Source organism: Amblyraja radiata, chromosome 13 (genome assembly GCF_010909765.2).
Source record: "Amblyraja radiata isolate CabotCenter1 chromosome 13, sAmbRad1.1.pri, whole genome shotgun sequence".
Classification (NCBI taxonomy): Eukaryota; Metazoa; Chordata; class Chondrichthyes; order Rajiformes; family Rajidae; genus Amblyraja; species Amblyraja radiata.
Window position 1 is genome coordinate 50,186,160 of NC_045968.1, and position 24,223 is coordinate 50,210,382.

At 44.7% G+C, this 24,223-nt stretch overlaps 1 protein-coding gene across 2 annotated transcripts in view; it reads left to right on the forward strand.

The window, feature by feature from the left end:
* Positions 1 to 24,223, forward strand: part of daw1 (dynein assembly factor with WD repeats 1) — a 75,590-nt gene that overhangs the window by 25,165 nt on the left and 26,202 nt on the right. For both annotated transcript variants that reach the window (XM_033032066.1, XM_033032067.1), the window contains exons 6-7: positions 8,486 to 8,585; positions 21,901 to 22,008. In XM_033032066.1, the coding sequence (XP_032887957.1) occupies positions 8,486 to 8,585; positions 21,901 to 22,008 (208 nt within the window). The remainder of the gene's footprint in view (positions 1 to 8,485; positions 8,586 to 21,900; positions 22,009 to 24,223) is intronic.

Below are 24,223 nucleotides of genomic sequence, written 5' to 3' on the forward strand. Positions count from 1 at the left end.
GGGTGGTGAATTTATGGAATTCATTGCCACAGAAAGCTGTGGAGGCTGTTATTGGATATTTTTAAGGCAGTGATTGACAGATTCTTGATTCGTGTCAGGGGTTATGGAGCAAAGGCAGGAGAATGGGGTTGAGAGGGAAAAATAGATCAGCCATCATTGAATAGCAGAATGGACAATAGGATGAATGACTTAATTTTGCTCCTAGTAACTCTGAACTTCTGAACATGAATATTAATGGTTTTACTTGCAAAATGCTTTGGGATTATTGTTCAGTTCGATATTTAGTACTTCCTCAAAGAATATCTCATAATTATAATTGTTAACATTTGTACAAAACTGCCAATTGTGTTAATGCAGAGTGGCCATCACAGGAATTACATTTGAATGCATTCTGTGTTTTTTTTAAAAATATTTTATTTTATTAGAATTAAGTACAATCATATGGCACCAAAGTGCCTAATATATATTTCCATAATACATTTTATGTACAGCTTTTTATTTTTTTTGTTATAATAAAGAAAGATGAGAATAAGAAAAAGAAATTAGATAGTAAAGGATAGAAAGGCGTGAGATAAATAGTGTGTGAAGAAAAAGAAAAAAGACGAATGAGTGAAGAAAGTTGAGAAAAAGAAAATAGAAAAAAGAGAATAAGACATAAAAAAATAAAAATAAAAGGTAAGGAGATCATTGTTTATAATCTTGACCATCCCTCGTCCAGTCCTGAAACAGTTAGTTTTTACAATTGTGTTGCACCATATGATTCCAAAAAGACGACAAATGGAGACCAACTCGTTATGAATTGGTCTGATTTATCCATTAGGAGGAATCGCATTTCCTCAAGATGTGCGGTGTCCAACATACTTGCAATCCACATTTTAAGCGTTGGTATTGATGTATTTTTCCAAAATTTAAGTATTAATTTTTTTGCTATTATTAAACCATAGTTAAAAAATAAATTTTAAGATGTGTTCAATTTATTCCCATCTTCCATTACTCCAAATATAATCATTTCAGTATTAGGTTCCATTCTTATCTTGAATAATTTTGTAAATATTTCAAAAATATCACTCCAAAATCTATAAAGTTTTATGCAGGAAACAAAGGAGTGTGTTATAGTTGCGTTTTGGTATAGACATTTATCACAAATGGGGGATATATTTGGATAACATTTGTTCAATCTTGTTTTTGAATAATATAATCTATGTAAAATTTCAAATTTAATTACATTATGTCTTACATTAATCAAACATTTGTGAATATATATCAAGTACCTTTCCCATGTAACCTTCATAATTTTTATCATTAGTTCCCGTTCCCTCTCTTCTCTAAGTACCTCTGTCAATGGTAGGTCTATATTTAGAATACTATTATATAAATATGATATTAATTTTTGGGAGAGCTTCAATATACATTGCTTCTTCCAATAATTCAGGAGTTATTTTATGATATCCTTGTATATATTTTTTCATGAAATCGCAAATCTGAAGATATTTAAAATATTGGTTGTTTTTCAGTTTAAATTTTAATTGTAACTAGACCAAGTGCAGACCCGTTGGGTCTGTTTCCCCAACGGCGTTTGCGGGGGGGGGGGGGGGCTGCGGCATCACACTCACATTAACCACCCCCCAAACACACAGGTGGGGGGAGGGGGGGTGAGAAGAGGGGATGGGGGGAGGATGGGGAGGAGGGAGGGAGGGGAGAGGGGGTGGGGGAGAGAGAGAGAGGGGAAGAGTGGGGAGGGAGCGTGGAGGGAAGGGGGAGAGAAGTGGTAGCGTGGGAGGGAGGAGGAGAGGGGTAGGGGGAGTGATGGAAGAGGGACAGAGGGATAGGGGGCGGGGGGGAGCGAGGGAAGGGGGTGGGGTAGTGAGGGAAGGGGGGTGGGGGAAGAGGATGGGAGAGGGAGAGGGGTGCGGAGAGGGAGAGGCGGAGGATGAGAAGGGGGAGAGAAGGGAAGAGTGGGGAGGGAGGGAGGGGTAGAGGGGTAGCGGGAGTGGTGGAAGAGGGACGGGAGTGGTGGAAGAGGGATGGAGGGGTAGGGGAAGGGGTGGGGGAGAGAGGGGAAGGGAGGGGAAGAGAGAGGGGTGGGGGAGGGAGAGGGGTGGGTAAGGGAGAGAAGTGGTAGAGTGGGGAGGGAGGGGGAGGGGGAGTGGTGGAAGAGGGACAGAGGGGAAGGGGGTGGGGTAGAGAGGGAAGGGGGGTGGGGGAGAGAGGGATGGGTGGGAGAGGGGTGAGGAGAGGGAAACATAGAAACATAGAAATTAAGTGCAGGAGTAGGCCATTCGGCCCTTCGAGCCTGCACCACCATTCAATATGATCATGGCTGATCATCCAACTCAGTATCCTGTACCTGCCTTCTCTCCATACCCCCTGATCCCTTTAGCCACAAGGGCCAGATCTAACTCCCTCTTAAATATAGCCAATGAACTGGCCTCAACTACCTTCTGTGCCAGTGAATTCCAGAGATTCACCACTCTCTGTGTGAAAAATATTTTTCTCATCTCGGTCCTAAAAGATTTACCCCTTATCCATAAACTGTGACCCCTTGTTCTGGACTTCCCCAACATCTGGAACAATCTTCCTGCATCTAGCCTGTCCAACCCCTTAAGAATGTTGTAAGTTTCTATAAGATACCCCCTCAATCTTCTAAAATCTAGCGAGTACAAGCCGAGTCTATCCAGTCTTTCTTCATATGAAAGTCCTGACATCCCAGGAATCAGTCTGGTGAACCTTCTCTGTACTCCCTCTATGGCAACAATGTCTTTGAGCATTGGGCATTGTGACATCACACGATGGAACGTTCACCAGGTGCTGGGGCTCCTGCAATGGCATATGTAAATGAATCCATTCCGATTGGACATATGTGAACATTGGGCATTGTGACATCACACGATGGAACGTTCACCAGGAGCTGGGGCTGGGGCTGCTTCTATGAGTGAGAAGCCAGTTTTTTTTTTGAAATATTGGGGGGGGGGGGGGGGGGGAGAAGGATTTGATTAAAAATGTGTACATAAACACGACGAAATGTAATCAGGAATGGATACTTAGAAAGAAAAGTGAAATCTCTACCGAAATGGAAAAGATCTCGGCGATTCTGCGTCAGGTTTCGGCGTAGCAAGGAATCAAAGGAAGAAAGGCGGCCGGCCGCCGGACGCCGGACGCCAGACGCCGGACGCCGGCAGGCACACAGTTTTATATATTAACTAGACCAAGTGCAGACCCGTTGGGTCTGTTTTCCCAACGCGCGTTTGTGGGACAGGGGACTGCGGCATCACACTCACACTAACCACCCCCTAACCACACAGGTGGGGGGAGGGAGGGCGAGGGAGACGGGGTGGCAATGACATCACACGATGGAACGTTCACCAGGTGCTGGTGCTCCTGCAAAGGCATATGTAAATGAATTCATTCCGATTGGACATATGTGAACATTGGGCATTGTGACATCACACAATGGAACAAATCAAAAGGAAGAAAGGCAGCCGGACGGCCGGACGCCGGACGGACTTTGCGGGGGGGGGGGGGGGGGGGGGGGCTGCGGCATCACACTCACATTAACCACCCCCCAAACACACAGGTTGGGGGAGGGGGGGTGAGAAGAGGGGAGGGAGGGGAGAGGAGGAGGAGGAAACGGGACAGATTGGGAGGGAAAGGAGAGCAGGGGTAGGGGGTGAGAGAGGGGGATGGGGAGAGAGATGTGGGGAGGGGGGGATGGGGAGGAGAGGGGAGGAGTGAGGGAGAGGGGTGGGGGGAGAGATGGGGAAAGAGTCGGGAGGGAGAGTGGAAGGGGAAGGGGGGAGAGAGGTGGAAGAGTGGGCAGTGAGGGGGAGCGGGGTAGGGGGAGTGATGGAAGAGGGACAGAGGGTAGGGGAAGGGGTGGGGGGAGAGAGGGGAGGGAGGGGGAGAGTGAGGGGTGGGGCAAGGAGATGGAGAGGGGTGGGGTAAGGGGGAGTGGTGGAAGAGGTACAGAGTGGTAGGGGGAAGGGGGCGGGGGAAGAGAGGTAAGGGGGTGGGGTGGAGAGGGAAGGGGGTGGGGGAGAGAGGGATGGGGTGGGAGGAGGAGGGGAGAAGGGTGAGGGGGGAGGAGAGGGGCGGGGGAGAGATGTGTGGGGGTAGGGGAGAGAGGAGGAAGAGTGTGGAGGGAGAGGGAAGAGTGGGGAGGGGGAAAGGGGGGGGGAGAGAGGGAAGGGTTGGGAGAGAGGGAATGGGAGTGGGGGAAGAAAGGGATGGGGTTGGGAGGGGAGGGGGAGGAGAGGGGTGAGGATAGGGAGAGCAGAGAGGGTGGGGGAGGGGGAGGAGAGAGGGATGGGGAGGGGAGAGAGGTGTGGGGGAGGGGCAGAGGGAGGGGGATGAGGGAGATGGGGTAGAGGGGTGGGTGAGAGGGAAGGTTGGGAGAGAGAGGGATGGGAGGGGGAGGAGAGGGAGAGGGGTGAAGAGAGGGAGAGGGAAGGAGAGAGGGATGGTGAGGGGAGGGAGAGGAGGAGGGAGAGGGTAGGGGAGGGTGGGGAAGAGTGGGGAGGTAGGGGGAAGAGTGTGGAGGGAGGGTGAAGAGTGTGGAGGAGGGGGAGAGGGTGGGGGGAGAGGGGGGGAAGAGTGGGGAGGGATAGTGGGAGGGGGGAGAGGTGGAAGAGTGGGGAGGGTCAGAGAGGTAGGGGGAAGGGGTGGGGGGAGAGAGGGGAGGGAGGGGGAAGGAGGTGGAGAGAGAGGGGTGGGGGAGGGAGAGGGGTGGGGTGAGGGAGAGAAGTGGAAGAGTGGGGAGGGAGGGGTAGGGGGAGTGATGGAAGAGGGACAGAGGGGTAGGGGGAAGGGGCGGGGGGAGAGAGGGAAGGGGGTGCGGTAGAGAGTGAAGGGGGGTGGGGGAGAGAGGGATGGGTGGGAGAGGGAGAGGGGTGAGGAGAGGGAAACATAGAAACATAGAAATTAGGTGCAGGAGTAGGCCATTTGGCCCTTCGAGCCTGCACCGCCATTCAATATGATCATGGCTGATCATCCAACTCAGTATCCTGTACCTGCCTTCTCTCCATACCCCCTGATCCCTTTAGTCACAAGGGCCACATCTAACCCTCTTAAATATAGCCAATGAACTGGCCTCAACTACCTTCTGTGGCAGAGAATTCCACAGATTCACCACTCTCTGTGTGAAAAATGTTTTTCTCATCTCGGTCCTAAAAGATTTCCCCCTTATCCTTAAACTGTGACCCCTTGTTCTGGACTTCCCCAACATCGGGAACAATCTTCCTGCATCTAGCCTGTCCAACCCCTTAACAATTTTGTAAGTTTCTATAAGATCCCCCCTCAATCTTCTAAAATCTAGCGAGTACAAGCCGATTCTATCCAGTGTTTCTTCATATGAAAGTCCTGACATCCCAGGAATCAGTCTGGTGAACCTTCTCTGTATTCCCTCTATGGCAAGAATGTCTTTGAGCATTGGGCATTGTGACATCACACAATGGAACGTTCACCGGGTGCTGGGGCTCCTGCAAAGGCATATGTAAATGAATCCATTCCGATTGGACATATGTGAACGTTGGGCATTGTGACATCACACGATGGAACGTTCACCAGGAGCTGGGGCAGATAGATAGATAGATAGATAGATAGATAGATAGATAGATAGATAGATAGATAGATAGATAGATAGATAGATAGATAGATAGATAGATAGATAGATAGATAGATAGATAGATAGATAGATAGATAGATAGATTGTTGGAATGATAGTAGGTTTCCCATTTCGTACATATCCCCGATCCTTCTAATTCCGATACTTTCCCATTGGTTATATGTTTTATCAATAAGAGATGGTTTAAATAAAGGGTTATTCGCTATTGGCATTAACAATTATAAATTTCTTAATTTTAACGATAAATTTATTTGTTTCCAAATTCTTATTGTACCATAAATAATTGGGTTCTTCTTATATATTGTGTTATTCAGTTTTTTCGGGGAGAAGAGGATCGTTCCTATATTACAAAGATGACAATCCTCTTTCTCCATTTGTATCCATTTTGTCTGTTGGGTAGAACTACCCAGCCAATAAATTATATTCTTAATATGCACTGCCCAGTAATAATACATAAAATTCGGAAGTGAAAGTCCCCCGACCTCTTTTGGTTTACATAAGTGTTTTTTTTGTAATTCTATGTGATCTATAGTCCCAAATAAAATTAGTAATATTAGAGTCTAATTTTTTTTAAAGTATTTTGGTATATATACTGGTATAGACTGAAATAGGTATAGTAATTGTAGGTATGTTGCAAAGCCTACCTGAAGCGTCGTTGAAGATCTGCTGCTGAGGGTGTGCGCGATTTTGGCGCCGTTTAGAGGGGGCGGGTTTAAAACGCGATTTTCTCTAAGCTGTTCCAATCGAAAATGTTCAGCCTAGTTAATTATTAACGAAAAATCGCTGGAAGACCCCGTCGCAAAAGCTATTATTAGGTTTAAAGGCCTTGAATAATAGTTATAGTAGTTTAAAAATCAATCTCTAAACCCGCGACCGCCAGCAACCGCAGGGTCTCATAAAGCAAATAGCAGAAGTTAGGTTGTATATTTTTACATTAAAAAGGGCTTCTAAAGATCCCTTTATACTAAGTTTAATATTGCGAGTAGCTCAATTTGGGCCCATTATATCGCGCAGTATTTTTCTCGGCATTTGGGGCACAAATCTACCGCAATGTGAACGTTCTAAACCAGCGCGTTCCACAGGGACCCACTGGAAAGCTGATTTAAATGGGCATTTATTTACAGCAATTAAACACTAAATTCCTTCCATTTGGCCTATAAATTAATGTAAATGAGATTTAAAAATCATGTTTTATTGTGAATTATTTGTGAATATTATTTGGACATTTAGGCTATTTAAAAATGTTAATCATTTATTAAGAAATGGATAGATGTTTAGATCTAGTAATTGAAGTCTGAAATTAGCTACAATTAGGTAACTAACTAATTATATGCTTTAATTTCAGGTCATCCAAGTAAGATTATTTTATATTTGTTTCAGAATGCTTCAATCTATGATAACTGAAAATTTCATTCAGTTCTCTTAATTTTTAAGAAAGTTATGGGCTTTTGACTGTTCACGATCACAGCTTTTTTGTTATGTCCATAGAAAATCAATAGGGAACAAGATGCTCATTTCCCAGTATGAAAATGGCCATAACTTTTTAAATACTTGAGATATGAAAGTGAATTAGGTGTCAAATTAAACTTATTTTTATGCTTTATCTGATGGGATAAATTACAGACTTGATTTTTAAAATCTCAAAATTTTGTAACATTGCTAGTAATTGTGGTAGGAAATTAATTTTACTGCATTTATTCTACCTAATAATGATAAAGGAAGTGTTTTCCAAAATTTAATCAGCGTATTAAGTTTATTTAATAAAGGTATAAAATTAGCGTTGAATAATGTTTTTTATTTTCTAGTAATCTGAATACCCAAGTATTTAAATTTTTCTGTTGCGATTTTAAAGGGGAACTTCAGTAAGTGTGTAGGTTCTTGAGGTTTTAATGTCATGATTTCACTTTTATTCCAGTTTATTCTATATCCAAAAAAAGACCTGAATTCCTCTATTAAATTTAATAAATTTGGTATGCTCGTTTGTGACTTTGTAATATATAAAAGTATATCGTCTGCATATAATGAAATTTTATTCTTTGAGTCCCTAGTATTATAGCCCTATTCTGTGTTTGTGCATCACAAATTAGCATAACATCATTTCAGGCTTTATAAGTATCAATTCTTCTTATCCTTCATTGTTCAACAATCTCCATTTCCTCAGCATCCGGGTGGATTTGAGAAAAATTTAAATTAATGTGTATAACTTTATATGCAACTAATTTCCCTGGATTGTCCAACATTGATTGTGAAAAGGCAGTAACTAAACTGTATGCTTGATCTTTTTAGACTTACCGAAGTGTGACAAATATCCAAGCCACTTTGCAGTTTTAAGTACCATCTGTAAATAATGAATAATTATCCCGTGTTAACTTCAGCAGCACTGCTCAGTGATGCGTTTAAAGACCTTTTCTTCCTGAATGGATTACAAAAAAATAAAGCAGCAGTTGAAATGTGTAGAGGAATAGAATCCACCATTATGGCATCTCTAAAGCCTCATAATTACTTTGAAAATCTGGTTATTATGAGGAAAGGAAATATACATATAATTTATCCTCCTTTTCTAACTTTGCAACCTTAACAATTACGCAATAAGTGGTTATTATTGTCATGACATTTGGAATAGTATGTGAAATTGCATGTACAAACAATATGCTACTGCTTCAACTTAAATGTCCTGTAAGTGATTTCTTTCATACGGGAATGAGCAAATTATTCTTCATATTTTCGACCATAACTTTGAACTGAGAAAAGCTCCTGGCAAGCAGTTTAGTTGGCCAGGGCTACAAATTGCAATGAAGAACATTTTACAGATGTTTAAGTTCGATGTCTTTTGTTATACTTAAAGCATGTGCTTATTTGTTTTAGAGACAAAATTGCAACTGGCTCATTTGATAAAACCTGTAAATTATGGAGCTCTGAAACAGGCAAATGTTATCATACCTTTCGAGGACATACTGCGGAGATTGTAAGTTAATAAGCTTTTTAGATTTGAATGAATATATTTCTGCAAATAATTATTTTCCCCCAATAAGTGCATTTTGCGATGGTTATATGGAATTCACTTACTTGAGTTTATTTGCACAAGAGAGTTGCATTAATAACATAATATTATGTCATTATTGCCATTTTATCTTTCGGTGCTTTTAGACCGTGGGACGAGGTGCTTTTTCATTTCATTTTGTGACCCAAATCACATATCTACCTATATTTATAACATATTGTGTAGGAAATATTATAGAAATCATACCTTAAACTCGTCAAGAACAAAACCCGCACATATTTTTTTAAATATGAGGAAAACCTCCAATTTTCCGACTAGTAATTATCCAATCAAAGCACGTTTGACATTGAGTCGGATGCCAATTGACCAATCACGTGCTTTGTTTCATGCTAGCTAGGCAGCGAGCACACTGGGATCATGGCTGCCCCTAATAAGATCACAACGATAGCAAGGTTTCGAAGGAAGAAAGGTAATGCTAACCACTTGCTGATAATTTTGTTTTACAACTGATTTGTCTTTGCAAAGTTATGCTGTTGTGAACTGTGAAATAAAAATGATAAATAAAAATGTTGAGCTAGGGTTAGTGTCAGGGTCAGGGTTATGGTTAGGGTTAGGATCAGGGTCAGGGTTAGGGTCAGGGTCAGGGTCAGGGTTAGGCATTTTCCTCTCAATGGAAGAGGGTTAGGGTTAGGACTGAGGTCGGCAACCTACGGCCCACGGGCCAGATCATGCCCGTAACCTGAAAACATCCAACCCGAGGGGTATTTGTGAATATGCCTGCGCTATGGGGGTGCTGCAGGCGGCCTTGAGCCGAGCTGAGCAGCAGGGGGGAAGAGAGGGGGTCAGTCAGTTGGTCCAGCTTTCGGCCGGCCGTTGGGTGCTGTGAGGGGTTGATCGGAATGTCGGCCGGCCGTTGGGTGCTGTGAGGGGTCGGTCGGGCTGTCAGCGGTGTTGCAGTGAGCAAGCGGGCAGACTGACGGAGCCGGCGCTATGGGGGTGCTGAAGGCGGCCCGGGCGGCGTGCAGGGCAGTGCTGCTCCCCACCATGTTGACATTTGGTGTAATCGTGGCGTCAGGTGGGCTGATGCTAATGATCCAGAATGGCATAAAAAAATGCTGGAGCAACTCAGCGGGTGAGGCAGCATCTATGGAGCGAAGGAACTAGGCAACATTTCAGCTCGAAACCTTTCTTCAGACTGATGTGAGGGTGAGGAGGGGTGGGGGGGGGGGGGGGCAGAAGAAAAAAGGACAAGGTGGAGCTAGTGAGCTGAGGGAGAGCTGAGAATGGGAGGAGAAAGTAGGGACTACCTGAAATTAGAGAAGTCAATGTTCATACCGCTGGGATGCAAACTTGCCCAAGCAAAATATGAGGTGCTGCTCCTCCAATTTACGGTGGTCCTCACCCTGGCTACAATAACCAACCTGATCTCCCGGTGGCTCAGCACTTCAACTCCCCCTCCCATTCTGAATCCGACCTTTCTGTCCTGGGCCTCATCCATTACCAGAGTGAGGACCACCGTAAATCAGAGGAGCAGCACCACCTAGCCCGAGTCCACTGTGGCAGTCTCATATTCAATGTTCCCATATACAGCTATATATTATTCAGCACAAGAGGGCGCTGATACCCTTTCCAATTAGCTTAATGAATTAGTGTGCAACTTTTTGCACTGACGAGTTATGAGTTCCTTAACAATGACGTTTTATCTAAATGTACCTAATTTGAAGTAGTTAGCAGAGATGGATCACAAAAGTTATAATCTAGAGCCCTTTTGACACCTCGGCCCACGGCCTATTTAGTTTGCTGATAACCTATTCACAAATGGATATGCATTGTGTGCCTAAAGCATCTCTAATGTTTATGGATATTTGCTAATTTATCATTAGATGTCAGCATTCTTGTTTTCTTTATGTCTAGTATTGTTTGTATATCACTTCTACTGCAATGCATATGATATAATACTATTTTCCTTTGAGTACCATTGATACTTTGTGAAAATCACAACTGGGGCTTTTAAGGACTACTAGACTAAGTGGGACCCATTGGGTCCCAGTCACACGGGAGGCCTGGTCCCCCAACGCAACCCATTTCCCCAACGCAATATTCCACCACTCACCCGTTCCCGCAGCGCAACCCGTTCCCCCAGCGCAACCCGTTCTCCCAACGCAATATTCCGCCACTCACCCATAGCCCCTAACTGCGCATGCGCAGCTCATTTCCCCTCATCCTCGAGCACTTCCTCCCCTCCCCTTCATGTGTGGGAGGGGGAGGGAAGTGGGGTGTGTGGCGGGGGTAGGGGTTGTGGGGGAGGGGGTTTGTGAGGAAGGGGGGGTTGTGGGGGGGGTGGGGGTTGTGGGGTGGTAGGAGGCTGTGGGGGTGGGGGGGGTTGTCGGGGCAGGGGGATTGTGTGTGGCGGACTGGGTGGGCGAATGGGGGCAGTGGAGGTTGTGGGGGCACGGGGAAGTTGTGGGGGTGGGGGCGTGTGGGCGAGGTGTGTGGGGGGGGATGTGTGGGGGGGGGGGTTTGTGTGGGCGGGGGGGGGGGTGGGTGTGTGTGGGCGGGGGGGATGGGTGTGTGTGGGCGGGGAGGGTGGGTGTATGTGGGCGGGGAGGGTGGGTGTGTGTGGGCAGGGGTGTGTGTGTGGGCAGGGGGACATGGGGGGGTGGGGGTGGGGTGTGTGGGCAGGGGGGAGTTGTGGGGGGAGAGGGCTGTGTGGCGGGGGGGAGTGAGCTCGGAGAAAAGACGGGGGAAGAGCCATGGGGGAGAGGGGGGCATCACAGGGGAGGAGCCAGCGAGAGGAACCAGAGGGGTAGTGGCTGGAATTGGCGGTGCGATGAGGACTCACAGCGGGCGCTGGTCACTGGTCGTTCACCGCCGGGTCCTTCAGACAGTCTGGTTGGAACCTCCGCTGGCCATCCTCAGCGCCAGTAAAGACGCGATGGTGCAGGAAGGGGCGGACCGTCCCGGGGAGTGTCAGGGGAAGAGACTAATCCACGCGGCGCTGACAGGCATGGGAAGAGATCAATCTGCGCACACGCGGTTTTTAAGATTTTTAAACCTCGCTAACTTTTACAACCTTCAACCGATCAGAACAAAACTTGGTGCACTCGCAGCACAGGAGAACGGTGAGTGAACTGGCGAAAATCGTAGCACTATCGCAAACCATTTTTGCGCAAATAGAAAGACCGCCAAACCGGAAGATAACAAGATCAGAGTTTTGGTTATGTATAGATAAATGTCCATGTTAGATCCCAACAAATAATGTAATGTGATAAACTACAAACTTAAAAGCAAAAAGCTGCAGATGCTGGATATCTGAAATACATCAAGAAAATTCTGGGTATACTGAGCAGGTCAGGTAGAATCAATTAAGAATAAACAGCCTTAATGTTTCATATCAATCGATTTTTAGGCCAATAGCCCATGTCATAGACATAGTTCTGATGAAGGCTCATTGACTTGAAACAGTAACTCATTTTCTCTCAGATGCTGTCTGACCGGCAAAATATCCTTAGTATTTTTATTTTATTTATAGAAAAAACATTGCTTTTCATCACTGAGTTGAATAACTCAATTAATAATGCCATTGTCACATGTTAATTAATTCTGAAGGCAAGAACATTTATCTGCTGAATCTCAATATAGAACCCGAAGGAACACCACTTAAATTTCCTTATTCCTGTCTCCCTTTTAGTTTAGTTTAGTTTGGAGATACAGCATGGAAACAGGCCGTTTGATCCACAGAGTCCATGTCTACCATCGAGTCACACTAATTTTCTGTTATCTCACTTTTTCACTCTCTACACGCACGGGGCAATTTACACAGGCTATTTAACCTGCAAACCCACACGTCTTTGGGATGTGGGAGAAAAACGGAGCACCTGGAGAAAGTCCACGAGGTTACACGGAGAACATACTACCTCCATACCTATGGTAGCTGATGTCAGGATCAAACTCAGGTCTCTTGTGCAGTGGCAGCAACTCTACCAGCTGTGCCTCTGTGGCGTCCTAGTTATCTTCTCATTTACGAGGGATAGATTGAATTTATGTCAAATAGGGTGGCACGGTAGGTTAGGGTGGCACGGTGGCGCAGCGGTAGACTTGCTGCGCCACCGTGCCACCCTAACCTACCTGTCTGCACGGAGGTTGCATGTTCTCTCCATGACCTGCATTGGTTTTCTCCGAGCTCTTCGGTTTCCTCCCACACTGCAAAGACGTACAGGTTTGTAGGCTAATTGTCTTGGTACAAATGTAAATAGTCCCGAGTTTGCGTAGGATAGCGTTAATGTGCGGGGATCACAGGTCAGTGCGGACTTGATGGGCCGAAGGTTTCCGTGCTGTATCTGTTTCCGCGCTGTATCTCTAAACTAAACTAAATTAAACATGGAAAAGTGCCCTTTTTATAGCAGGCAAATAATTGAAAACGTCTTGCTAGACCATGATAACGATCACTTCATTCACCCATTTGTGTGCACTAGCAGTTCAGAGCAATGGACTTCAAAAGAACACATGTACATTTCATGAAAGCAATGAAAGATGCATTCTTACCAATGCCTCTTTATGATCAGTTCTCACATTGTTCCTGATGTCTGATACCAGTAACTTTCACATTTTATGTAAAGTTGATAAATTTACATTTAAGTAGTGTTTCCCTCTTTCACTTAAATAGTGGGTTATTATGTTTAGTTTTCTGACCCAAATAAAATAATTATTAATGCATCTGCAATTTACTCTTATTACTTTTAATAAATCACGATTGATATCTGGGGATTTATCTATCTTATATTCCATTTCTTAAAAAGAAGTCAGCATTAAATCTATTAAATTCCTACACAATTTTTTGGTTCCTTTGTATAGGTATTATTTTGATCGCTTTCCTCACTGTGAAAATGGATTTTAAAAAGTGTCATGTAAATTAGTAAGATTAAACGAGAACTTACCAGTTTGAAGTTTGATCTGTATTTTATGAGGAATTACGATGAGGGATTACGTGAAGAGCCCGCTCAGCACGCATGCGCGGCATACTTCAAAGCAGCGGTGTGGAATCACAGATAGACACAGTTATTGAAATAAAAATAGTAAAGAAAAGGAGACATCAGTATCAGTTTGACCCATATTATTAAGGGTGGGAGCGGAGGGCACGTAATCCCTCATCGTAACTCCTCATAAAATACAGATCAAACTTCAAACTGGTAAGTTCTCGTTTAATCTTACTATTTTACTTCGGAGTCACGTGAGTGACTACGTGAAGATTTTAAAGCTCTGTGATTTCAAACCGTGTAACAATTATTACTTCACTCACTGCCGAAGTCCTTGAGGGAGGAAGTGTGTTATCGTAATCAACCAATGAATCTGTTTGTAGAAAAACACAACGGTATTTATTAACAATAACAACAAAGAAATTAAATTGCTCCCCTGGGCTTAAATTAAATATTTGCAGTCTGTACATTTTCTTCTGCAAATAAAGCATGTTTTGCCAACGGCTTATTATAAAAAGTTCTGAACGTTCTTTCCCCCGACCATCCTGCTGTAGCCAGGATGTGGTCTATTGGCACGTCCATTCTTTTGGCCGTCGACGTGGATGCTGCCCTTGTGGAGTGAGATTTGTACATGTTAGTGTTTATCCCAGCAGCTTTTAGCACCTGCTTGAGTCATCTCGAAACGGTTTGGCTCGTCACCCGACCATAAGGTTTTTTATGACTGACCCTTAAGGCTTTTCACTCCCTCGAATATTTTTGGTTGTGTCTATGTAGGACAGTAGGTGGGTCATGGCACATAACCGTGGTTCTGGCAGGTAAGCCTGGAATTCCACGACTGGATTAGGTGTTCCTGGTCTGCTCTGTTTGATCAGTCCCTGGATAATGAAAGAGATCTGGTCTGGAGCTGTGATCATGTTGTCCAGTCGCAATAGGTGTGGTGACTGGACCCTCTGTGCAGATACAAGTGCCATCAACATGAGTGTTTTAAGCGTAGATTGTTTCAGGTAGAGGGATCTGGCTGGTAGCCATCCCCTGAGGTATGTCAGGACCACACTGACATCCCATATATGGGTGTACCTTGGTCTAGGGGGGTTAGAGTTGTAAATACCCTTCATTAGTTTGACCACCAGCGGGTGGGACCCCATGGCCTGTTGTCCTGGAGCTTGTTTTAAATAGACAGACAGGGCACTTCTAGCTGTGTTGATGGCACTGTAGCTGAGTCCTTCATCGTGGTGAAGGTTCGCCAGGAATTCCAGTACGTTGGTAACTGTAGCGGTTGAGTAGGTGGTCCCTGTATCCAAGCAGTACTTCTCCCATTTTTTGAAGCTGGACAAGTACTGTTTTCTTGTGGATGTTCGGAGGGATGTCGTGGAGTAATGGGAACCTGATATACTATCAGAATACCTGAAGCAGAGTCCATTTGTAGTTTGCGTAGTATCCGGCTGATGAGGCAGAAGGGAGGAAATGCATAGAAGAAGAAATTTCCCCAATCCAGCGCGAACACATCTACCACTGCTGCCTCAGGGTCTGGTTCCCAAGCGACATACATAGGTACCTGGTGATTTAGCCTTGATGCAAATAGGTCGATATCTGGCATGCCATATTGATTAATAATTTTTGCAAACACTTTGGGGTTTAACATCCATTCGGTGTTGTCATTAAATTTGCGTGACCTGGTGTCTGCCACTATATTTAGCTTACCTGGCAGGTAAGTTGCTGATAGCCAAATATGTGTTTCGACACACCATTGCCAAATTGTGTTGACCAATTTGTCGCATGATATCGATTTTATGCTGCCCATATGGTTAATGTAGGCCACCACCGTAGTATTGCCTATTTGTAACCGAACATGCAAGTGATGCATATTGGATGCATATGCTTTTAAACCATAAAAGGCACACAACATCTCCAGATAGTTAATGCCCAGTGTAAGTAGTAATGATGACTCTAGGTTAGTCCATCTACCACCTGTGCTGGATATGGAGTTAGTCGCTCCCCAGCCTTGAGCACTGTCATCTGTCTGGATAATTAAAGTAGGGTTAATGATGATGATAGGGCTGAAACTATGCCAAACGTTTTCTGCCCACCACTGTAGTTCTGATATTGCTTCAGTGGGTAATTTCATGATACGATCATAATGACCTGCATGTCGTTTTAGTGCCTGTACCTTTGTTCTTTGTAAGTTTTGATAGTGCAAAGGTCCAAATTGTGTAGCCGGAAATGCTGCTACCATTTTCCCAATTACTCTTGCTACTTGTCGAATAGTTGGTCGCTCGTTGACCATTAAATTGTTGCATGATTGTGCCAATTCAGTTGTTTTGTCTTTTGGCAAAGTTACAGGCATGTGGGCTGAGTTAATTGTGAAGCCCAAGTAGTCCATGGTTGTGGATGGCTTCAACTTAGATTTATCTTGATGTAAGACAAATCCCAAGGTTTCGAACAACTGTTTGGTAGCTGACACAGCTGATATAGCCAATTCCATGGTCTTGCCTACTATTAAGATATCATCAAGATATGCCATGACAATATGTTTTTGTCTTCTTAATATTGCCAGGGCTGGTTTTAGTATCTTGGTGAATAATCTTGGGGCTGATGTTAAGCCATTGGGTAATGCTTTAAACTGCCATTGCTGCCCCATCCAGATAAATTTCAGGTATCTGCGATGATCCTTGTGAATGGGTACTGAATAGTAAGCATCTTTGAGGTCAATGCTTGCCATGAAGTATCCTTTGGAAATCAGTTGTTTGGCAGTAACAAACATTTCCATTTTGAAATGTACATACTTAACAAACATATTTGGGGAAGTTAAGTCAATGATGATGCGACACCCACCATCTTTTTTAGTTTTAGTGAATATATTTGACACAAATTCCAAGGGTTCATGTTTTGTTTTTTCAATGATACCCTTAGTGATTAGTCTCACCTGTTCAGCTTGTCCCTCTCGTTTCTCTTTAACTGAGAGGGAAAAGACCCTCTGGGGTGAATGTTGAACTGGTGGCAATTTTTCTAGTATAAATTGTATTTTGTATCTACTAATGCTATTGAGTATATATTTGTCACTCGTGATAGACTCCCATGCTTCCTTAAACAGGTGTAATCTCTCCCCTGTTAGTATTGTGCCCCTACTTTCTATATGCTGGTAGGAACCAGACCCACGTACCTCCATGGTTATGCATGTTTCTTCTGTCTCTTCCCAGACCAGCGAGTCTTGCGCGTTGTCTGACGTGGCGGTGATGTTTGGGGGTGGCGCATTTTCCATGGGGCCCGTTCTGGGCCTTGGTCTAAAAAAGACTTCCGGTGGTGATATGCGGACCCCGAGCTTTCACCAGTCCCATAGGGTAGACGTCGACTGGTGGACGCGATGGGGTGCTGCCGCTTGGGTATTGTTGTTTTGGGTTTGCTCGTCCCGGGGCCTGCCCTCATGAGACCGAAAGTTTTAGAGGCCTCTTCCATATCCTTGACTTTTTTAGTGAGGTCTTTGCCAAAGAGCAGTGTGTCTGGCTCAGTGGTTGGGATTTTGCACAACCCGGCGAATTTTGGATTGAGGGCAGGTCTTATAATTTCTTTGCGGAGGTTATTTATCTCGAACTGCGTGTTGCACAACAGTGCAAGAGTGTCCTGTTGGTTTGTGGTCATTTCTGTATTGTCCACAGAACAAGGAAATTATGTAATGGCTGACGTCAGGAGCCTGAGGATCCGCTGCATTTTCAGCTCCTGATTTCGAATATTTGTCCCAACGTGCCCCCAGATTTGGCTGTTGACAGCCGGCACTTTGAGTGATTCACAATTTTCTGGAGCTGTGTATAATTCTAAGACCTCATTAACCACCTGCTCCTGTAGGGGCCTGTTGGAAAGGTGGTTAATGCTGGCCGCTAGTTTATGCTCTAATGGCCTTCCTGCACGTGGGGCTGCCACGTAGCGGTCCACTACACCAAGCAGCTCTTCCTGTTCCTGCACCCCTGGCATACTCCCGACTTCTTCAGCCAGCATCCCCTCTTCCTGACCAGCCCAGCCCTGGTCGCCAAAGCTGCCCTCGGATGAGGGGGAAGCGATGGCCAGTGCACAAGGCACTGTGGAGGGAGTGCCTGAACTCCCCCTGCGAGACTGCTCCTCATGCAGCGAGTCTCGCTGGAGCACCTGCTCCAGGAGCCGCTCCAAGCGGCTCAGGCGGCTGTCTCTCCCCCGAACGGGTGGTGAGACGTCCCCGTCCGACGAATCGGAAACCACCGGCCGGATGGTCTTCCTGGTGGCTTTGCATCCAGTCCGCTGCTCAGGCGCTAGCGAGACTGGGCTCGGCCTGGTGTCGGGGATGGCGGAGCACCGGGTAAGCGGTCCTACCGCCTCCTGCCCCCCACTGATGGAACGCTCCTCCGTTGGAGTCGAGCGGGGAACAGGTTTCTTCAAGAGCCTTTTCTTGTTCATATTCATGCTGTGGAAACAAAGCAGAAGGCTCTCCTTGCCAACAGAAAACCCAACTCAGAGTAACTTACCTGACGGTCCGTCTTTTAAAATGTAGCGGGAGCGCCTGACTCCCGCTGCGGCCGCTGTTGCACTGCTGAACGCAATGCCGCGCATGCATGCTGAGCGGGCTCTTCACGTAGTCACTCACGTGACTCCGAAGTAAAATCCTTAATAATAGCCACCTAGTGATGAGCACTTGGAAAGCAATATCCTAGCATACAATGAAATCTTTAGGCCAGCAAAATGCTATTACGGAGTCTGATGAAGGGTCTCGACCCGAAACATCACCCATTCCTTCTCTCCAGAGATGCTGCATGTCCCGCTGAGTTACTCCAGCATTTTGTGTCTACCTTCGATTTAAACCAGCATCTGCAGTTCTTTCCTACACAAATGCTATTACTTGTTTGGTTGAAACACAGCCCTGAAAATGTATGAATGTGTAGATATTTATATCAGTGATTAAAAATGCTTTTAATTTGGAGTGACACTCGTTGATGACAATTTCTGTGTAATTTTGCATCATACTTGAAATTGGTAGCTTAAACGATGTTATTCAGGAAATTAGACGTTAGTCATTCCCAAGAAAATCCTGCATTCATAGAACAGCAATAGACAGAGCTCCTGTAGTGCTAGTGTCATACCTCGCGTTTATCCTTGTGTTCCTCTTCCAGGTTCCAAACCACCTACTGAAATCAGTCCCAGATTTTTAGTTAACCGACACTCTCAACATCGTTTAAGAAGGAACTGCAGATGTTGGAAAAATCGAAGGTAGACAAAAATGCTTTAGAAACTCAGCGGGTGAGGCAGCATCTATGGAACGAAGGAATAGGTGACATTTCGGGTCGAGACCCTTCTTCAGACTGATGAGTTTCCCCAGCATTTTTGTCTACTCTCAACTCATCAATCATTTGTGATTGTCTGTTTAACCATCTAACACCACCGATAGAGACGGACAAATCTCTGAAGCTAGTTTGATTCACTTCTCACAGGTTCTATCCCCCAATGTCAACCAATCCTACCTCAGGCTCTGAACCTCTAATGGTTGAACTAGCCCAACCAGGCATCTAATGGCCTGCATGCTGAGCACCCCTACACTTTCTGGTCCATCCTTAAAGCTTGTTCAGTAGGAGCCACTGAAAATGATCCATGACTGAAAAAGTAGTTGGCATACCATATAATTCTCATATTGTAAGTTGCAGGATAGATGAGGTACAATTATTGAATGTAACATTTATTAAACTTTAAGGAAGCTTTCAATAAGGCCAAACATAAGAGATAAATCTGCAATATTATGGTACGTGAGCTTGGTGGACAACAAAACTGGTTGGCCAACAGGAAACAGAATTTGAATGAATTAGTCCTTTTCTGAGTGGCAGACGGCAGCGCATATTCCTTGATTGGTGAACATATATCTTGAATTCTGGAACGCAGGCTTGGTAGTAATCCATTTGGAGATAAGTATTTCTTATCTATGTGCAACACAAGGCAAATCAAAATGCCTGTCAATCAAGGAGCATCCAGGCTACAAAATTATACATTGAGGAATACATAAGTTTAATTTTTTTGCATGATTATAAAATTATTTCCTTGTAATAAACAATACTGATCTCAATTTGTATGTGTGCTGAAAAACACAAATGGATTTAATTTAGATTCCCAATTCAATTGCATTTTATAATGAAGCTGTTATTGCATGGGGAATCCTGTGATGTAGTCTGTACATTGTCTATGAATATAAAATAGTTATTTGCTGATTTTCAGTTAGCTCATCGTAGCATCAACTTTGTCCTTCGAGTTCTCATTATGATTTGCCTGGTATTATGCAAAATAAGTTTCTCCCTTAACAATGGAAAACCAAATAACTAATGCTTTACAATGTAAATTTCTTAAACATAATGCTTATACAATGTAACTTTATGAATGAATAAGGATTTTTTTTAAAATTTCAAAATAGACTTTATTTATAAAGTATTATAATATTACAATAAATAATATATATATAATATATATTATAATAAATATAATATATATTATAAAAATTAAATATAATAAATAAAATTATAAAGTAATAAATATATACAATGCGTGAACCGTGCAAAAAATTCATCCGACATTTTCGGAGCCTGTACAAATTGTTCAATACAGTTTATACATGTTTTAAATTCCACAAAACTGTCCCCCACCCATGCCAGTCATGTGGCCCCCTGGCGTGGGATACCTTCCCTTATTTTCAGGGGTGTCTCCACCATATCCTGCCCCCCATGTCCAGCAGCGGAAGGGCCCTAGACTGTGGCCCTCCCCCACCGAGCCTTGGCGTTGGCTGCACCAAGCTTCAGTGAGTCCCTCAGCACGTACTCCTGCAGTCTACAATGGGGGTAAAAGCGTGCCCAACGTCGCCCTCCACCCTGTTGTGGAGTAACAGGTGATCGTTTCGCCGAACACCTCCGCTCGGTCCGCAAGAACCTACCTGACCGCCCGGGTGGCTCAGCACTTCAACTCCCCCTCCCATTCTCAATCCGACCTCTCTGTCCTGGGTCTCCTCCATTGCCAGAGTGAGCAACACCGGAAATTGGAGGAACAGCACCTCATATTTCGCTTGGGGAGTCTGCGTCCTGCGGGCATGAACATCGAATTCTCCCAATTTTGTTAGTCCTTGCTGTCTCCTCCCCTTCCTCAGTCCTCGGGCTGTCTCCTCCCATCCCCTAGCCCTCGGGCTCCTCCTCCTCCTTTTTCCTTCCTTCTCCCCGCTACCCCCTATCAGTCTGAAGAAGGGTTTCGGCCCGAAACGTTACCTATTTCCTTTGCTCCATAGATGCTGCTGCACCTGCTGAGTTTGTCCAGCATTTTTGTGTACCGTCGCCCTCACCCTGATGGCCACCTTCGTGTGTGGCTGCAACAGGCAGAGTGTAGAGCCAAGGCACGTGGGCACCAAGTGTCACTACCTGCTGAAGTTCTACCTGTCCCCGGTGTTGCGAAGGATGGGCCTAGCGCAGATGCCACGCAATGTGCCAGTCAGCTGGACATTGCCGCCCTATCTGTCTTCTGTGGATAGGTTCTTCTGGACCAATACCTTTGACCACATGCCCATTGGGCAGTGGTCAGCACGGAATGTCCTGCAGGCACTGCAGGGAAAGGACTTGATGGATCCGGTGGCGTGGTTCCCAGAGCAGACTGCCCAGCTCGCCTGGCAAAATGCCCCATCGCCAGAACTCACCAACAAGAACCAAGACCTGGCTTAACTGGCGGTGAGGGGAGCCCTCCCATTCAGATCCTTCCTGCACCATTGGAACCTCACTACCAGTGCACGCTACCCTCGGGACGGCTGCTATGGAGAGGAGACGGTCGCCCACCTCATTGCAGAGTGTGGATTTGCAAAAAGAGTCTGGAGAAGTATGCAAGGATCCCTGGAACGCTTTATCCCGAACAGCTCCGTCACAGAGGACTCTGTGATTTACGGACTGTTCACAGGGATACATTCAGAGGCTGACATCGAGTGTTGCAGGAAGGTCATCAACTCGGTAAAATGCGCTCTTTGGTCTGCCCGAGCGTTGTTCACCATCCAGCAGAGCGAGATGTCCGTCAGGGAATGTTGCTGACTGGCCCGCTGCAGACTGCATGAATGAATAAGGAATGTAAATGTCTTTTGGGAGTTTTTTTTCCTTTACTTAGTTCATTGCATTCTGCAGTAGGTAACATCCACTGTGCCAGGGTTCCTTTAAGAAACAATGGGGGAACATGCTATTTGAAAAAAAGCCTGATCTTTAGAGAAAGGAAAATAACTTTGCAGAGTAAAATATTTATAAATGTTTCACTTTTTGACTCTTACTATTAACCCATTCTAGGTGTGTTTATCATTTAATCCTCAAAGCTCCCTCGTGGCAACAGGCAGTATGGATACTACAGCAAAGCTCTGGGATATACAATCTGGAGAAGAATCTGTGACTCTGACAGTATGTACAGAATATTTTCACAAATATTCCTATTCAGCTTAAGTATCTTATCATTGCTTCAATCTCCTTAAAATATTACATGAGCCTGTATTAACTGTATTAACGGCAAAAACTGTATTATGTCATATGCCGCGGTTTATACTTTTGTACACTGCTTCTAATTTAAAAAATATATATATATATTACATGAGCCTTACATTTTGAGATTGAAAATCAAGTAAGCTATAAATAGTGGTCATCTAAAATAAGTCAGTAAATGTTGGAAATACTCAGCAAGAGATTCCCTTAGATGTTGCCTCACGTGCTGTATTTTCCCTATTTTCAATTTTTATTTTACACTTTGATATTTTTTCTTTGTTCATTCAAATTATTTTAATGTGCTGCTAATGAGCATTTGTTGGCAAAGTGCCATTTGTTTTGCTGCACATTGTTGTGAATCAAGGTGTTTGAGTTGCTTATTTTAATAAACTTGACTGTTTTATTTGGTATTCCCTAAACCTAAATGACTCCAGAGTTGTTTAAATAGATTACTTTTATTAACATATAATACTGTGGTTCCCTCTGATGTTCCAACAAGCAATTTTATCATTTTGTCAGCCATATCTTGTTAGTTTAAAGGAGCTAGAATCCACATTAGGTGCAATAATCTAAATGAGACAATTGCGTGCAATTGCTGCTTCATGACAGCATGATTCTTGTGAGATCCTGCCCATGGTTCATTGCTAACACTATTGCACTTTAAGTGGACATGTCGTGTTTCAAATGCACTTTAAACATTTGAGCATTCACACATATTGCAACGTCACATGGAGAAGGTGTTATCATTTTGATGAGACTTTTAACCAAGAAACTTGGATTTCCTCTGAGTAGTTATACTTGAATAAGCCCCTTGCCAAGGGTCCACTTGGTAGGCTGGTCTGTAAGGTTTTGCATGGATATCTGGGTGAGCTGGCCAAAGGTAATCAAATTGGTTTAATGGAAGGAGACAGAGGGTGGTAGTGAGTTTGTAGATGATACCAAAATTGGTTGTGTAGTGGAGAGTGAAGAAGTTTACTTTGCAGTCTTTGGTTAGGCAGGCGTTTGGAGTATTGCATGTAGTTCTGATTACCCCATTACAGGAAAGATGTGAAGGCCTTGGATGGGATGCAGAGAACGTGTGCGGACGGGACGTCGAAGGACGAGAAGCCGAAGCGAAGAAGTGGAATCCAAGATACCGAACGGCAATGACGCCGAAAAGCCAAATAACCAAATGGAAACAACGGCGAAGAACCAAATAACCGAATGGACGCGATGCCGAAAAGCCAAATAAGCGAACGGACTCGACGCCAAAAAGCCAAATAACCTAACGGAAATTATGCCGAAGAGCCAAATAACCGAATGGACGCGATGCCGGAGAGCCAAATATCCGAATGGACACGACGCTGAAAAGCCAAGATACCGAACAGAAACGACGCCGAAAAGCCAAATAACCGAATGGGCGTGACGCTGAAAAGCCAAATAATTGAATGGGCGCGACACCGAAAAGCCAAATAACGGACATGACGTCTCCGGGGACGGGATTTGTCCGAGATTATGTCAGCGATTGGGATTTTTTTGTAAGCGTTGATCTACCACGGTGCTTGGAGTTAAGAGGCTGTAATCTCTCTCTATCTATCTCTCTCTCTCTCTATCTCTTTTTCCCCCGCAGGTTTTTAACTGAGCAGGGCAGGTAGCATCTCTGCATAGAAGGAATGGGTGACATTTTGGGTAGAGACCTTTCTTCAGACAATCAGAAGTACTCTCACCGACGAGAATTCAGAAGTAGGGTCTCGACCCGAAACGTCACCCATTGCTTTATCCAGAGATGCTACCTGTCCTGCTGAGTTACTCCAGCTTTTTGTGTCTATCTTCAAAGGGAGAGAGGGAGGGGAGAGAGAGAGAGAGAGAGAGAGAGAGAGGGGAGTGAGAGAGAGAGAGATTCCAGCCTCTTAACCCCAAGCACCGTGGTAGATCAACGCTTACAAAAATAATCTGCTCTATGATCTTTGGCAGTCCAAAAGTGACGAAGGAAAATTAAAAATCCCCCCCACCCTCCCGTCTCCCCCGGCCAGTGATGTGATGGACGCGGGGTATGGACCAATCGCTGACAAGGTTCGGTTATTTGTTTTTTGGAGTCGCGCCCAATCGGTTATTTGGCTTTTTGGCGTCGTACCCTTTCGGTTAAATGGCTTTTCGG